We start from the raw sequence: 16,045 nt of genomic DNA on the forward strand, positions 1-16,045 counted from the left end.
AATATAAAAAGTGAATTAATACAGTGTAAGAGCATATAGATCTTTTATTGTCGTATTAAAACTTATTTATGTTTGAAGTTGAGAGAAAAAGTGTGAGTAAGGGACAACCCTGGCCGCAGCGGAACGGAACCAACCTAGATTTAGTCCAAACTAAAACTTTTACCAAAATAGACCATATTATATCAGAGGCTTCTTTAAAGCGTGTCTAGGGATATAAACCTTAATTCAATATTTGCTATGGATCCCTATGTCAAGATCATCTTCATTCTTTAAAGAATTTCCTGCCTTTAAGAACATCAGGTAGATACTGTCGAACTAGATTTAGTTTCAATGTGGAAGGGTTATGCAACAGATAACAGGGGAAGATAAAACTATCTCACCTCCTGCCCAGGGCCAGAGTTGGAGTTCTCCCTATGTTCCATATCTATCATTTCTGCCGGCACGTTCCTGAGATGCATTGGCACTGGCAGAGCAGAGACCCCAGGCTCTTTTAGAGCCGTTAGAGCGCTGGCCAGGCCAAGAAACACGCTCATGCTCTTTTTAGCCCTGGCCAAAGCAACCGTAGCATGCGCGAGGCTTATTCGGCATTCTGGCATACCGATCTTTTCTACGGCAGAATAAGCAGCAGTGGCAAGAGATAGCAAACTATTATCAGCTATTCCAATATCATCAGAGGCAATTAGGATGATATGACGGGCTATCCATAAAGGATCTTCGCCAGACTCAAACATGCGTGCCAGGTAGTACAGAGCAGCATCTGGATTGCTGCCTCGAACAGACTTGTGAAAGGCGGACATTGTGTCAAAGCGACTGCCCCCTACACGATCATAAACAAGCGTTTGCGTCATCGACTTCTTGATGGTTTCTTTTGTAATGTCTGTGCGTGTCGAAAGGCTCATGGCGAGCTCAAGAAGATTCAGCGCAGTACGGGCGTCACCTGCAGCAAAGGCGGAAAGATAGGCTATCATTTCAGGGTCAAGAATAGGCGGTCGAGAATGATTTGGATATTCGAGTTCGAGGGCTCGCTCAAGTATATTCTCGATATCGCTAACGGTCAGAGTTTGGAGGGTGAAAGTGCGGCATCGTGACAGCAATGTACTCTGAATCTTGAAAGACGGGTTTCTGTGAATGTAAACGTGTGCTTCTAGTACGTTGTCGAGAGTGAGGAACCTTACTCGGTCGTTGCGCCGATCAATGTTATCAATCCTGACTCAACAGGCCCCACTGCAAAGGTAGCATGTCAGCTTCATTAGTAAGGAAAACAAAAGAGAATAAGCTAGTAAGTTCTTACAGAATATTTCTTGCTGTGACTTTGAAAAGCGGTGAATCTCGTCACAAAATATGATTGTATTTCGGCGTGTCAACTTCTGCTCGCTCCTAGCCTGTAAGACGGTAAATGCTTGTCTATGAAAAGTCCGCAACACAGTCATGAAACTGATATGTACCTCAAAAAAGATCTTTTTACACTCTCCTACCCCAAAATTTGTGCTGTTGATTTCTATGAACCGGCTGTTGACCATTGAAGCGATCACTCTTGCAATCGTTGTTTTGCCAGTTCCAGGACCACCCCACAATATCATTGACGGTATTCGGGCTTCCATGATTAGTTCTCGAAGCACACCTTTTGGACCAACTAGCTCTTGGCCACAGATTTCGTCGAGGGTTTGTGGCCTCATTCGTGCGGCGAGAGGGAGTTCGTTTTGAAAGGGGTTGCTAGCCTTCTGTCTTTTAGGAGCAAGACCTCCTCCAACAGCATCGACAGGATTGACGTCTGAAATGTGCGATGGTATGACGGATCCCACAGGTCTCTTGTTTCGAACTGCATTCTCATTATTTGTCTTCCTAGTAGGCGATCGCGACGTGTCAGCAGAGATAGGTGCATCTACTTTCCCCACTCCATTGACTGCTGCTCGACTTGCTGCGGGTCTCTGGAAGAAGGATGACACTGGTAATCCGCCATCCTCTTGACCAGGCTCGGGAGAGAGACCCTCAATGAAAGCTTGGCATTCTGAATCGATATGCTGGTTAATATTTGCCGACTTGACAGGTTTTGAACAAATTGGACATTCGACCATTGGAAACTAAAGACAACCTTAATTGTCCGGCGGTTTAGTGGCGGCGGAAGTATCGAACGATTGAGTGCTGTAACGGAGGTTCAAGCGAAATAAGATTAGTCGAATGCCTTGCTCTTGGCTAGAAGAGTTAAGGTGCGAGTAAGATAAAGATCCATAGAAGTAAATAAATGAGTCATGATGTGGCGACGATCACTAAAAGATGTGCTTTTTCTGACTGAGACATTAATGACACGATATCTCCGTGCAAGGGCCATACAAGACAGTGACTCTACCCCGCCCCCGGACCTGAACAAACCGCGATTCTCCGCTTTTGTATGAAAGCGCTACTCCGAGTGGCAAAGGGCACTGGCGGGCGTCGAGCACAGACCAGGGGGCCTGTTATCAAGATTTGGGTGGCGTGGGAAGGTTCCAGAGAGCTGGCAAGGGACCGAAGCAGCAGTTTTCAACGGACACTGGGAAACTGCTGGCGCCACTCAGCGCCCGGTGTTTCAATCCAGGCTCAAGAGCTTGAAGAAGTTCATGAGCGGCTTGTCTAATACATGAGACTGGTTTTGTTAGCACTAAGGAAATGATATATAAACTAGTATATATGTGCAGTAATCTTAGTGAAGGCTGTTAATTCCAAGGCGATCGTATATGGAGCTGTACGTACGAGAATCAGTTGTTACTCGAGGTTTGCTAGGTATCAGAGAGCTGTCACATTCGTGACATCATATGTTTATGAACGTGAACTCTTGACTCGGCTCTTGACTCGTGACACCTTGCTAATCTGCATGTGTCCGAGCACCCATCTTTCATTCGAAAGATAAGTAATAAAATAAGCGAGAAGAGAGAAGATAGAAAGGATTTTGTAAATGTAAGAGGAGATAGCTATTTCTTAAATAAAGAAACGAAAGTATCCTCCTAGGGTATAGTCTCTATATTAGCATAATAGAGTAGTATATTTGGGATCCCTGGTTAGGGGAGGAGCATCTTCGAGCTCTCGTTAAAAGTTGTTGATTTCTAGTAAGGTTAGTCTTGGCTGCGCCGTTACGTAAATTGGGTGAGCACACTTGAGAACACCTGGGCAGACCTGAGCCGGGCCTGAGCCGATCCTGAGCCGATCCTGAGCCGATTCTGGGCCGAGCCTGGGCTGAGCCTGCGTTGGTTATGTGAGCCTGAGGATCGGAAAGCCTGGTCATTCTGTGGCGTAACATTAGAAACAGGTTGAATGGTCCGAGTCAATCTTTCCCCCTATTTAGAGGAGATTTTCCGTTTCAGCAGTGCCGGAAGCAAATGAAAAGAGGAAATTAATCCATGATACCCTAGACTCAGGATTAATTTTCCCTTTCGCTGATTCCGTTTTAGTCTGCGGACGCGAGCAACTGCTGCTTTAACCTGAGCCAAGGGTGAGCATGCCGGAGTAGAGCCTGAGCAGAGCTGAGTGGAGCCTGAGCTATCTTGACCACGCCCTGAGTCAGCCTGCCCACCATGATGCGGAATCCATTTTGGCCTCCTGTGTGCCCCAGCTACAGTTTCCTTACCGGATTTTGCCCGGAAATCTGTTTCTGCTCCCTTACAGGGTTCCTGCCGAAGCAGATTTTGGATCCCTCTTGTCAAAGAGTATTTCAGCCTCACAAATCAGAATACGGTGGGCTGTTTTGACCTCTGTGGCATGGCATCAATTTGACACGTGCATCGAATGTCAAAAGCTCGCCCATGCCCGTTTCAGTGCACAACTTATGCCGGTGGGTATCTGCCCTACAATCCTCCCGATACACGCACAGCGATCCTCCTAGTTGATGTTTTGTCAGCTCATTCGCATTAAGAAAGGAGTTCGTGCTAATTTTTGAAATAGATGGATTGAAAGCTCCTCGACAATTGTCTTTCTTGGCTCGTGAAGGTTGAATATTTTTCCAGTGGAATTTTAATCTATGAACTTCGGAGACTCCCGACTTTGCACTCCAGAATAAGAACACCCACATCTAATGATTAAATTCTCTTTCCTCCAGCATTTTTTTTTTAAGGAAGCTTTAGATAAAACTCTATTACCCCAAACTCTCCAAGCCTAGCCCTTCTGTCCTTTCTTCTTCTTCTGCTTGCCAGAGACACTCTCACTCGCATTCTTCTCTTTCTCTTTTGACTGGCCAAGACCGGTTCTCCTCAACCTGCTCAAGAACTTCTCATTCTTCAAATCTTCTTTCGTAATGCCAAAGACTGCTTGATAAATTGGGCCCATGTCATGGGGTCCACATGGTCGAGCATCACCACTTGCTCTGCGCTTTTCAAAGAAATTTTGGAGACAAAATTTGATGGCGGCTTCGATGGACATTGTCTCCGGTGTTGGTACTTCTTTGCTGCTTCCATCGACTTCGTTGGGATTATCCATACAGAGAGACTCAAATTCTGGGATCTCGTTCAGCGATGGGGGCGAAACCAGTGTAGCTTTAATAATCATGGCTTCCTCTGGTGAGAAGTAAGGGCCGCTAATGTATAGCTCATCAGTTGTGGCTAAGGTACGTGCTTCAGCGGCTCGGTCACTGGCGATGTTACAGAGATCATAGAGTAGGATGTGAATCTGCTACCATTAGCATGTATGTTAATAGGATGAGAGGCGTGCTTACCTTGTACCAGATCTCCGAGTTTGATTGGAGACTCAACAGAGTTGATGTTGAGGTGCTAGATCGCTTCTCTCTCGTAGTAGCAGGTACCTTCGATTCGGCCATCTTGATTATCTTGTTTTAAGTAAGAATTTAGGTAAGGGAATATTGAAGCGCAGCTTTTGAGATGATGGATAGAAATAAACTTTGAAGCATCTAGCTAGCATATGACGCATATGCTTGCCGATTCCAGTTAGTGGGCGTAAAATTCTTTGTCTCTGTAAATTGGCGGTCAGCTCGAAGCGGAAAGACCAGAGGCGGTGAAATTGGTTCTGCCGGCAGTATGGGCTAGTGAAGGAGCACAGAGCTGTATAACACTTCAAGATTCAACCCCCTCGATCTTATTCCTCCAACTCTGATGATTCTCGATGATCTTGCGACTTCAATGTTGCAACTTCTTATCTATCAGTTTCGCGATCTCTTCTCTAAGACTTCTCTGCACTTCTGCGACCCAAATCATCATGTCTGCACCTTTCAAGACCGCTCTAGATGAGCAACTCTGGTTCTTCCTCAAGGAAGACATGAATCTGCCAACATTCGTGCAGCATCAGTACACTCTCGCGGATGTCAGGAGAAATGGCATCAAACTCGAAAACATTCTCACCATTCTCAATGTCAAAGATGAAGTCCAGAAGTTCGCCTTTTATCTACACTCTGCAAGCATGGCTGCAGCTGTTCGCTTGCTCAGCGATGAGAGCATCTTGGTCACATACAATCTCTACTGTCAGAAAGATGATGTCGTAACGATTCTAGTCCGCGGTATCAACGAGCCTTCGCCAAACACTTCTCGCTCTCCCAGCCATCAAAACTCTCTCCGGGAGCGAAGAAAGATTTCTCGTGGCGCGCTTGTTCCAGAGATCTTCATTCAGCCGGCGCCTCGACATGCATCTGGCACGATTGATGTTAGCACAATGGAAGAGATTGAAGATGAGAGAAAGATGGTAACTCTTGATTTGGGCAATGGCGACTTCGTCACCGTCACCAAAGAGTATCTCATTTGTAAGAAATCGCCCGCGCTGATTTGTATATTTCTAGCTAATACAAATTCTAGGCTGGATCACTTCTCAACTCGAAGATGGAAAACCCCTCATCGACATCGTCGTACAATGCTTCGGCCCCAGTGGAACTATGCGAAAGGTTCGGCTCACGGCAGACATTTGGCAGCGATCGCTCATCCGCGGTGCTTGGGGAAAGGACTTTCCTCCTCTCTGGAACGACTATAACAGAACTAGAGGATCCCGCGAAGCTATTCTGGCCAGTCTCTCGCAAGAGTTTCCCAACTTCACACAGTCGTGTCAGAACTTCATACACGATCTTCGCAAATTCAGCGGTGATAAAGCTGCGCGAAACAGGCTTGATCAAACAGGACATGCATACTCTCCTGGCAAGCCATACTTTGAAGACAACATCCGCGAGAAGATCTTGACCATTCCTACCAAGAACGGCACCTTGCAGGATGACCTCAATCTTCTTGCTGCTAAGAGAAGTGAAGGAGAAGTGTGTGCTGCTCATGATCTCTCGCCTCTTTATGAGGCCGTGTTGGGAGTTGAGTGGGACAAGATTCGGGGAAAGGGTGTTGCTCTGCACAAGCAGATAGGTGGTCTCAGTCTTCAGCAACAAGCATCACAACCGGGAACTGCTAGACAACTAGCGAAGAAGGGTAGCCAGTTCTTCAAAAGGACTTTTGGGAAGAGGGGTGGAGGTCGTAGGGATGATACTTCAGGTGCTGGTGGAAGCAAATCCGCAGGATGATAGTAGAATTAGCTAATTCATTTAGAATACTACCAACATAAAGTAGTCTTCTCCGGTATGATCTTGATAATACATTCGCTTTAATATGTTGTGATCTTAGTATGCAAAACACGTCCCTCGCGATCGCCTGCAGCGATGCATGCGATAGCTGGGTGGACACAAAGGGAAATGGTTATCTTACATGCTCCGACCCACGCAAGGGATTGATGTGGGAGATACAAACGTGAAGGGAAAGATTCTCGTCTGCCCGGCCAATGGGTAGCGGGACTCCGACTCTCTAGAGCTTTCTCAGTCGTGCGGACGGCAAATTGTTAACGATAGGGCTGGCGGCATGATAGAAATGGTATCGAAATGGTCTGGGACGAGGTACTACGTGGGGGGTGCGAAGGGCTTGATATTGGGACCTGACAGCGGAGGTCGTGGTAATGGATATGTGGTCGTATGAGTTGTACGCCGAGAGTGTGAGGCTCGGTGGTTGTTTGATTGAATTGTATCCTAATGGGACTACTCATTTGACTAGGCTTCCCCCCAAGCTACCCCGGAGCCGCTCAACCCGATCCCCTTTGTCATGGAGGTAGTGTATCAGCAGACTTGACAGATGCAGTCACAGTGGTGCAAAGTGCATAACGAGGTCAAAGTTAAGGGTAAAGATGATTCTGTGTGAGATGTCTCAAGTACAAGAAGTGGTCGTGGTAAGAGGCATTAAATAAGTCTTGAACTAAGCTAGTCTAGAATAAGAGAGCGAGGGGCGATTCACCAGATTTGTACCCACAAGATTCTCAACCCGCTTTGATACCAGCTTATTAGAAACGCGTCTCGGTAGCAAGGAAGTGATGGAACGAAGTTTTCTAAACACTTCAACCATGGAATAGATGGGTACAGATCCTCATTGGAGAAATGGTCTCTCATCAAGCTGAGAATATGTGTATTAATACCAGTCACCAGAGAGACATATATATGACACCAGGTTTCAATTCCAAGCAACTTCCTCCTCGCTCCCTTTTAGCTTGTCTGTTTCCATCTTTGCTTCAAGACCTCTGAATCTCAATTTTGGTTGTCAAAAACACTTTTCGCAGGCAGTCCCAGTAATATTTATGCTGCGTGGAGGGAACCATCCTGCCTTGGGTGGCTTGAACACCGCTAGCTTTCTCAAACAAATCGTATTAGGAGCGGCGCAAAGGAAAAGAAGATCCATTCATTGGCATGCGTTATCTTAACTGGTGTGGCGCGAATCTTCGAGGCTTTTACCCATTGTGGAGAGGAGAGAAATAATTGCTCGAGGCAATCCGGTGAACGCACCCAGAGCACGAAAGGTGTGACGCACCTAGAGTGAGGTTGTTTGTTTGTACGACAAAGGTGGGAAAGTTCTAGTTGAAATGCGTGTGGGAAGACATCTCGGTGAAGTGTGGGAGAGATGCTAATCTTCGCGGTGAGTTGAGTGACAGTGGGTGTGATACTACCCTATCTTAGAGGTCGGGCGGGACCTTGCCCGAGTTTCCAAAACGCCAAGTCTGCGGAAGTATTGAGATTGGGTGAACGGCTCTTGGCAGAGTGAGGTGTGTGCCTGTGTTTTGTGAGACCAAAAACGGTTTGAAACATTTTTTCACCCCCCGTGATGCAGAACTTGGTTGTGTGCCAAGTGCTGTGAGCAAGTGATATACGGGTAGTGCTGATGTGTGAAGTACAAGATGCACTTCGTGGGAATGAGGGGGCAGAATGAGGTGAGAAGTGGAGAGCACTTCCGCTCCTTCCAAAACAATCGAAAAGCGGGCATACGGACATGGGAATTTGGGAAGTAGACACCCGCCCAACTTCTGGTATTTGAGCTACCGCTGAGAACGGAAAACATCCACCTTCCCGACGGCATTGTACTCCGTAGTCAGACATCCGGTATCTGACAACTTCACAGGGGGGTCTACGTTGTAGATCTCTTCCTGCTTCCTCCTTCCCAAACCATCGTGTCATTCAAAAGATGCACATAACCTCATCTCACCTTCTAATTTCGGCCTTCCAACTTCCATTTCCAATATCCATTTAGCTATGACTCCCTCCTCCCTAAATTGAAACTCGGCGAGAAATTGGGAACAAATGCAAATCAAAGATCATGAGCCTCGGGCAAATCCCAATCTCACGATCTTTATTAGTGGGGTTCTCGGGCCATCAAGCATCAAGGTCCTTCCCTCTCGTCCCTACATAGACACCGCTCGCAATCCTCGCCTCCCATTGGCCAACTCGTCGAACTCTCGGTCCTGCCCCAAGATTGTAGGATTTTCTGATGTCAAAGTTCCTGGTGGACAGAGTGGACGCCAAACCTCACTCAACCTTGGCAAATGAGGGCACACCGTGTCATGCTAAAATAACGTAGCGAGACCAGCGTGTTCCGGGCTGGCACAGACCGTGAACAAACTCCACGCTTTATTGGCTCTCATCCCCCTGTCTCGCTACATCATTTTCCCTTGGCTTTGGTACAGTGTATATCCGGGGAATTTCTAAGCATTCTGCTGCGCTCCGTAGATCCGGGTGTGATCAAGGTTGTTCCCTTTCTCAACCTCCATTGCGGTTTGAACCTAATTTCTGATGCCATTTTGCGCCAAGCCACGAATCTGCTTGGAGCGTTTCTTGAACTGTATGATACCAGGCATGGTACACGCTTTGAAACTTCAGTCTTCGTCGTCGACGCAACGACTGTGTGATAAATGACCAAGTGACATCAATTTTTGCTCTCCTCCCCCTTCAATTAATGTACTGGTGGGGCCGAGCCTTGTTCCGAGCACTCTCAGTGGCTGCAGCTCCTGTTTGCAGGGTCGGCACAGGCCAATGATGCCCTAACTGTGGATATAAGTCCCTTGACGATAGCCTCAAGCGAACGAATGCTATTCAAGAAACCCTTGCTCAAGTCTCTACTTTCGACCCATGTTATTGTACTCCGTACTCAGTTCAACACATTTATTCAGAGGGGGGATACGGAGGGTAGACCAGAGTTAAGATTCCTTCGGACGGATAACACCCGATATCCCCGTCTCGACCACGCGGTGCAGGGTAGCCCTGCGGGGAGAATCCAATGGAGTCTTGGCAAGCGTCTTCCTTTTGACGCTTGGAAGGCGGATCTGATAACGGTCTGGGTTGATTCCTTGTGGCGTCTTTTGCCGGACTGCCGTCTTGGGTTGTGTTTGCTCAGCTGACCGTGCAGCGAGTGCTCTCGTTCTGCTCTCGTCTCCCCTCTGATTTGCTACGGAGTGCGAAGTAAGGGGGGGCGAGAAGATGTGTTGTTTCAAGCACGCATTGATTTCCCGTGTGCAGAAGACAAGTGCGGAAATAAGAGACACAGTAACCTTACCATAGCACTAGTACGTAGTAGATTTCAGCGCCACAGCCTACTGGCAATCTAGCAGTCTGCGAGCAGCCCTACAAGGCCGATGTGGGACGCTGGTGACTTCTGGAAGAGTGGAAGACTGGGCCTCACTCACTAAGTAGAACTACTGACTCAATTTCGCTTGAAAACACCGGACTTGTGATTCAGCTCGCCTCAAGACTCGCTTCAAACCTTGCGCTCCGAAGGCCTGGCAGGGAGTCGTACAACCGTCCAACCGTCCAACCGTCCAACGGCTTCGTCATGGGCGGCTCTCGCGTGCGTCGTGCCCCCTATTCGTATTCGCTCCATGTATCTCCGTACCGCCCCTGCTCTGGAAGCATATAGCCGAGCAGGCTGCGCTGCGGCACGATATCCCCTATGGACGCCACAGGAGAAGCGTCCACTCCCAGGAGTCCAGAAGTTCACGGGCGCGCTTCTCGACGAATAACCACCGAACAAGCACTGGCCTGTGGCTGACCAGCGAGGCGAGCATGGCCGCATCGCTGCATCACTGCATTGCTGCACCGCTGCGCCGCTGCATCGATGCCCACTCCATGCTGCATGCATGCTCCCATCGAGGACCCCCGCAAAGCCAGCAAAGGCCCGCTGCTGGCGCCCAGGCGAAGCGAGCGGCACGCAAAATCCCCACATCGACCCGACCGAACCTGGAGCTGCTCAGTGTGCTTGCTCAATGCTCAATCAGTGCTGTACTGGGACCGGGACTAAGAAGCTTCTCGCTCTCGCTCGCACCAGCACTTGCAGCACTTGCAGCACTTCCAGTTAGCACGCTCCAGCCTGCCCAGCCCAGCCCCAGCCCAGGAAAGCAAGAGAGCAAGAAAGGCCAGAAGCTCGGCCGAGCAAGGGCGTGAGCAGGATCCCACTAGACCGGGCCCCCGCTGGCTCCCCAAATAAACCTCCCTCTGTCGCAACAGCCTGCCTGACGTTCCACCACAATGGTTCCGTCAAGATGGAGGCTCAAAGCCTGTCGACCTGCAATCAATGTGGCAAGAAGTTCCAGCGCAAGGCCCATCTGCTGCGGCACCAGCAGCAGCGTGAGTTCCCTTCCCTCGCATACCAGTTTCCTTCCTCTCGTATCTCGTATAGCTTTCCGGATTCTGATATCGCATCGCAGACTCCGGAGATCGCCCGTACAGCTGTAAATTCTGCTCCAAGACCTTCAAACGCAGGTATGCAACTCCTCAAAGCCACCGGAAAATTTTCCGCTGACACTGGGGATGTGGTAGCGATGTGCTGCGAGACCATTTCAGTCGCTGCGAGCGTCGTGGAAACTCCGCGATCCCGAGTTCGCTGGAGAGAGGACGCAAGCGTCATGCCTGCGATGAGTGCTCGAGGCTGAAGGTCAAGTGCGACAATAATGTACCCTGCCGGAAGTGCACCGAGTTTGGCAGGAAGTGTGTCAAGAGCAGGACGACAGGTTAGTGACGGGGTGTGGGTGGTGAAAGTGTGGTTGGTGCTGGGCTGACGTGGGAAACATGGCAGCCGCTTCGAGTCCTGAGGAAACGACAACGCCTGGCCCGTCGACTCCGGACACTGGCTCGGATCGCAACTCAATTGGTTTTCTGCTGAATGGCACGGGGGAGACGGACTTCATGCGCGAGTTCCCGAAGAGCACGACGTTGAGCCCGCATAATAAGGCGGCGGATTTTGCGTCCATGGCTGTGGATGCGCGGTATGAACCAGGGGGGGTTGCCCCCTCGATGTATCAAGGGTATAGGCAAGCGACTCAGGAGCACAATCTGGATATTATGTTCAGTCACCTAGAATTCACCACCTTTGAGCAAAGGACGAACAACTGGCAGATGCCCGGAGAGAATATAATGTTAGGATCTGGACCCGATGACTTGTTTGTGGACAGGGCAGCAATGGACCAGAGGGCTTTTGATATCAGAGAAAAGTTGAAATATACGGCAGCAACTCAGAATCCGCCTCACCCGCCGTCAAAAGGTTTACTAGACGCCATTGAGCTGATCACGGTGGACAATTTTGCAGCATATGTTAAGTTATATTTCCGGCATTGGCATAAACACGCTCCCATGGTCCACGAAGCTACTTTCAATCCGACCACAGCTGCTTTACCTCTTGTTTTGGCGTTGATGAGTCTTGGAGGGATGGTAAGTCGCGTCTTACTCCCGAAACGAAACTTACTGATGATTGGCCCAGTATTCCAAAGAAGCAGGAGATGTGTTGAAGCTCAAAATGCTCCTAGATACTATCGAAGGGTACATTTTTTCGATTCCAGGCCTGAACGACGAGTATGAATTACCAGGCCGAAGATACGTTAAACAGGGAGAAGACGCATCCCCTGAATGGCAACAATACCAGTTAGAAGAGTTACAAGGCGTTTATTTAATGGTTGTCCTACAATACTGGACTGGAAACGACACAGCGCGAATTCGAGTCCGCCAACAAAGATTTTGCCGAGTCGTAGCTGTACGTCTCCTCCCCCAAACCCAAACCCAAGTACTAACAAGCGGCAGATATTTCATCACCTAGAACTCCAAACTGTACAGCATTCCCCGACACTCGAAATAAAAGACCAAGCTTCATTCCAAACCTGGATCCGAAAAGAGTCCTTCATCCGCCTCATAACCATGGCCCTAATGCTCGACAGCTCCTTCGGCATCTTCCACAACGTCTCCCCACGCTTCCAATGGGCAGAGCTCGACGTCCCTTTCCAATCCGACGACCACTTCTTCCGTCTCGCGAACTACGACGCCGTGCTCGCGTCAAAGCGGGTCCCGCTACGAAGAATGAAGATCAAAGATGCGTTTCTGCTCTTGTTTAGTCCGCCGGAGACAGTGGAAAGGGATTTGGAAATATTGAGGAGTGATAAATTGAATGCGCTGGATATGCAGATGTTGATTCATTGTTCGTGCTCTCCCACCCCACCCCCTTTCCATCTCAATCCACTGGCTAACGTGGCGAAATAGTCCTCTACACGCACCTCTGGGCCGCCACCTTCTCCAACCCAATTGCCTCCCTGCCTTCCACCTCAATACCGCACCTCCTAGCGCCCTTCAAGTCCGCCATGAGCAACTGGAAACTCCTCTGGGACGAAATCAAGAGCGAGAGTTTAGACAAGGGAGAGTGGAACAAACTCGGTTTTCAGCGGACGGCGGAAGGCTATTTCGAGACCGTCAAGGAGGTTGCGGAAGCGTTTGAGAAGAGGGGGGGGGGGAGCGGGGGAGGGGGGGGGATCAAGGGGGATTGTGAGAAGGGGTTGCATTTGAAGCGAGTTTTGAGCTTTTAAATGGAAGTGGAGGGGACCTTGAGTACACTGTTGGGGGAAATGGTGGAAACATTATCAATGGGTTGATGGAGGAGGCGATGGGATACGTGGGACGGAAGGGAAGCAGAGACTATCTGCTTGGAGTTAGGGGAAACATACATCTGGGATGGGCTGGGTGCATTGCAAGACAGACAGAATACGGCTTCGGCGCAATGAATGAATGGTACGTGTTACGTTTATTCGATACACAAAATCAATGGCGTTTGCATGCTTTTGTTGAACCGTTTCTGTTTAATTCTTTCTTTATTTCTGCATCTCATGGCTATGCTGTTCAAGCGAACCCTTGAGAGTCCTAAAAAGGCACTTTCTACAACACCAAGGTTTCTATTCGAACTGCAACACAGAAACAATTGGCTATCACGGAACAACATCTATGGCCCAGACATCAAATCATATGAGAAATCTGTTGTGTGACAATGCAAGCGGCCCAAAAGAGAAAATGAAGGGATCTCAACCAGTCAAGAGCGTGTTGCTTGTCCAGTAAACACTGCCAACAGAGCCACGCCCGGTTTGTTAGCAAGACCCCACATTTCGCGATCAAATGGAGTTTTGGGATGAGATTCTTCCTTCTTTTTCCTTCCTTCGAGCTCCAACTTCCCCTTACACCTTTCCTGAAATACGAAGTACCCTTCGACAGGGACTCGAGTAAGATTTCGAACTCATTTCGCAACAAGCTGCCGGAACCTTCTTTCCAACCTTTAGACCGATGTTGAGCTCCCAGCCTTGCGTTAACTCTTGACCTGATGGCTCCCCCAGAAGTAGTTCGGAATACCGAACGCAGTACCGGAACCCAGTCCGGCGGTGCCAGCTCGAGCCCTGTCCCGCCGACAAACACACAGAGAGAAAGGCCAGCGTCTCGGGAGCAGAGAGTTATCGTCCCGAGAGGGCAGTCCCCTCGTCCACCTAGGAATGTTGGAGCGTCCAGCCCGGGTGATCGGCGGCTTTCGTCCAAGGCCGAGTCACCTGGCTCCTCAAGTATCATGGATAACGGGCAGGATGAAGGGGATGGCAAAGCAACTGCGGCAAATACTGGAGGTTCGTCGGCTAGATCACTACTGAGGTGGAAATTTGATAACTTAGTGCACTAGATTCTTCGGGCGACGTGAACGGGGACGATCAGGGACTTTCTAACGGGTTTGTACCACGAAGGATTTATGAAATAAATCAAAAAGAAACGATCAGTGACCAGGACCCCGACACCTCAGCCGCTATGAATAAGGGTAAGGGCAAAAGCCGGGTTGAAGATTCAGAAGGTTCGTCATTCTCTCAGGAATGGGTAATAGAAAGCTGATTGTGTCGTCGTAAGATGTCTCGGACGACTCCGACGAAGACTCCGTCATTGGTGAAGTGAAGGAAATAGAACGGTTGCTCGAGGGAGAAGCCAAGCGCAACGCCAAGTTTCAGAAACAAGTGAACAAGAGAAAACATAATATGGATGACATCAATGCGCGACAAGCGGAGGTGAGGAAGAACTTAGTCTCCGGCACCCTGACGGGCGCGGAAAGACAAGAGTTACTCGATGCATACGAAACACTGGAGACGGCTTATGAGTTGGCTGAGAAGGTCAACGCTAGATTAGCTGAGAAACTTACGGCTGCCAGCATCGAGATAAGAGGACTAGAAAAACGACTGGGAGAAGTGACGGAGGCTCTCCGACGCCAGAAGAAGAAAGGGACTGGTCTGCAAATGCTGCTAGATGAGCTTCAGGACAGGCTGGAGATGACGGAAGCGGAGCGAGAAGGGTACAAACGGGAACTGGAGACGACGAAAGAGGATCGAGATAGGTACAAACGAGCATTTGAGGCGCTCAAAGAGACCGACTCATCTACGCCGACGGGCAGTGAAGTTTCCTCGAAAACGCCTGAAGATAGCCCGGCTCAGGGACCAGCAGGATCTGGCACAGGGCCCGAATCCCAACCTCATGCTGCTCAGACGGAGCAGGCCAATAGAGATGGAAGCCCACACGGGACAATCAAAAACTCAGAAATCGGTGCTCCTATCACGAAAACGTCCACTGGTTCATCTGGAAAGCATTCGCACCACAGACGAAGCTGGGAAGTAGTGGCACAGTCCGTACGGACTCACGAGTATGGCTCAGCGGTAGTGCCCGGTGGCAAAGTGGTGAAGAGGGAAACTTCAACACTCCTCAAACCCGAGAAGGCTCGTGACAAGAAGAGCAGCTCCAGTAGGTCTCAAAAGAAGACCAGAAGGGCTTCGAAGAACAGTCCTTAAATGATGCGTCATCCCAATAACATTCTCATCGTCAGGCGGGAAGGCAGGCTCCAAGGTCACAAATCCCTGATCTGACTATAAGTCTATATCTTCGCGTGCCGGACAGGACTTCCCAGACTTACTTTACGAAGAGTAGTCTTGGAGGTAAGCATCTTTGGGTGACGGCTAGTTTCAGGATGCAGAAGTCTCGAAGGAGAGGCGGCAACAGATCAACTGAGAGAGGGGTGAAAAGGGGGCGGGGGTGGCTTCTTTAGGGTTCGTACCTACTGTTAAGTATCTGGAGTTCATGCTCACTCTCGGTTTAATGAAATTATATTTCTTCAAATGCCAACCTTCAGGCCATTATTCCTTGGAGATTGGGACTGTAGTGCGGTATTGTTGGGTTTTGGGATTACTGTACCTTTATGTCGAGGGAGAAGCAACCAAGAATCATGTGACGACCTTAATTATACCTCACACTATTCACCATTTCTCCATCAACAGACAGACACACTTATTTGTCTCACTTAACTATTTGGTCATGACAGTCTCACCAGCCATTGCTATCCTAATCATGTACATTGTGACCTGGACATCCCGAGCCCCTACCTGAGATTCCGTTAGCTGTTCGAGGAAAGGCCGATTGCAAAGCAAAAGTGGAAGAACGCACGGCCACGCCCACTAACAAGGACACAACAAGGTCCTC

The 16,045-nt window shown here is 49.2% G+C and overlaps 5 protein-coding genes across 5 annotated transcripts; 3 read left to right on the forward strand and 2 right to left on the reverse strand.

Annotated features, from left to right (window-relative positions):
* Positions 1–262: 262 nt before the first annotated feature.
* Positions 263–2,075, reverse strand: K444DRAFT_543156 (P-loop containing nucleoside triphosphate hydrolase protein; the record flags this gene model as incomplete). Its single annotated transcript, XM_024875945.1, has 5 exons — positions 263–307; positions 381–1,122; positions 1,176–1,224; positions 1,292–1,382; positions 1,446–2,075. 5 exons carry the CDS (start codon positions 2,073–2,075, stop codon positions 263–265), a joined length of 1,557 nt encoding a protein of 518 aa, XP_024729473.1.
* A 1,852-nt stretch (positions 2,076–3,927) lies between these two features.
* K444DRAFT_668745 (uncharacterized protein) lies at positions 3,928–4,875 on the reverse strand. The gene is made up of 2 exons (XM_024887443.1): positions 4,679–4,875; positions 3,928–4,632 (listed from the first exon to the last, which is right to left on the reverse strand). The coding sequence occupies exons 1-2, from the start codon at positions 4,778–4,780 to the stop codon at positions 4,123–4,125; spliced, it is 612 nt and encodes a 203-aa protein (XP_024729474.1). The 5' UTR covers positions 4,781–4,875; the 3' UTR covers positions 3,928–4,122.
* Positions 4,876–10,152: 5,277 nt separating this feature from the next.
* Positions 10,153–11,068, forward strand: K444DRAFT_216083 (uncharacterized protein). The gene is made up of 3 exons (XM_024871123.1): positions 10,153–10,870; positions 10,951–11,005; positions 11,063–11,068. The coding sequence occupies exon 1, from the start codon at positions 10,310–10,312 to the stop codon at positions 10,685–10,687; it is 378 nt and encodes a 125-aa protein (XP_024729475.1). The 5' UTR covers positions 10,153–10,309; the 3' UTR covers positions 10,688–10,870; positions 10,951–11,005; positions 11,063–11,068.
* K444DRAFT_572898 (uncharacterized protein) lies at positions 10,420–13,381 on the forward strand. The gene is made up of 7 exons (XM_024877374.1): positions 10,420–10,870; positions 10,951–11,005; positions 11,063–11,253; positions 11,319–11,950; positions 12,000–12,269; positions 12,317–12,707; positions 12,770–13,381. The coding sequence occupies exons 1-7, from the start codon at positions 10,786–10,788 to the stop codon at positions 13,087–13,089; spliced, it is 1,944 nt and encodes a 647-aa protein (XP_024729476.1). The 5' UTR covers positions 10,420–10,785; the 3' UTR covers positions 13,090–13,381.
* On the forward strand, positions 13,037–15,503 carry K444DRAFT_216098 (uncharacterized protein). The gene is made up of 4 exons (XM_024871124.1): positions 13,037–13,291; positions 13,885–14,163; positions 14,217–14,381; positions 14,435–15,503. Exons 1-4 carry the CDS (start codon positions 13,285–13,287, stop codon positions 15,358–15,360), a joined length of 1,377 nt encoding a protein of 458 aa, XP_024729477.1. The 5' UTR covers positions 13,037–13,284; the 3' UTR covers positions 15,361–15,503.
* Positions 15,504–16,045: the final 542 nt, after the last annotated feature.

Source organism: Hyaloscypha bicolor, assembly GCF_002865645.1.
Source record: "Hyaloscypha bicolor E unplaced genomic scaffold K444scaffold_170, whole genome shotgun sequence".
NCBI classification, from domain to species: domain Eukaryota; kingdom Fungi; phylum Ascomycota; class Leotiomycetes; order Helotiales; family Hyaloscyphaceae; genus Hyaloscypha; species Hyaloscypha bicolor.

Bases quoted from the DNA above. Each gene is read 5' to 3' on its own strand.
- K444DRAFT_668745 (XM_024887443.1), bottom strand. From the start codon at position 4,780: ATGGCCGAATCGAAGGTACCTGCTACTACGAGAGAGAAGCGATCTAGC. The intron at 4,633-4,678 runs GTAAGCACGCCT...TAATGGTAGCAG, and splicing joins ACTCGGAGATCTGGTACAAG to ATTCACATCCTACTCTATGA.
- K444DRAFT_216098 (XM_024871124.1), top strand. The intron at 14,164-14,216 runs GTTCGTCGGCTA...TTAGTGCACTAG, and splicing joins AACTGCGGCAAATACTGGAG to ATTCTTCGGGCGACGTGAAC. The intron at 14,382-14,434 runs GTTCGTCATTCT...TGTCGTCGTAAG, and splicing joins CCGGGTTGAAGATTCAGAAG to ATGTCTCGGACGACTCCGAC.
- K444DRAFT_572898 (XM_024877374.1), top strand. From the start codon at position 10,786: ATGGAGGCTCAAAGCCTGTCGACCTGCAATCAATGTGGCAAGAAGTTC. The intron at 10,871-10,950 runs GTGAGTTCCCTT...ATCGCATCGCAG, and splicing joins GCTGCGGCACCAGCAGCAGC to ACTCCGGAGATCGCCCGTAC. The intron at 11,254-11,318 runs GTTAGTGACGGG...GAAACATGGCAG, and splicing joins TGTCAAGAGCAGGACGACAG to CCGCTTCGAGTCCTGAGGAA.
- K444DRAFT_216083 (XM_024871123.1), top strand. From the start codon at position 10,310: ATGGCCGCATCGCTGCATCACTGCATTGCTGCACCGCTGCGCCGCTGC.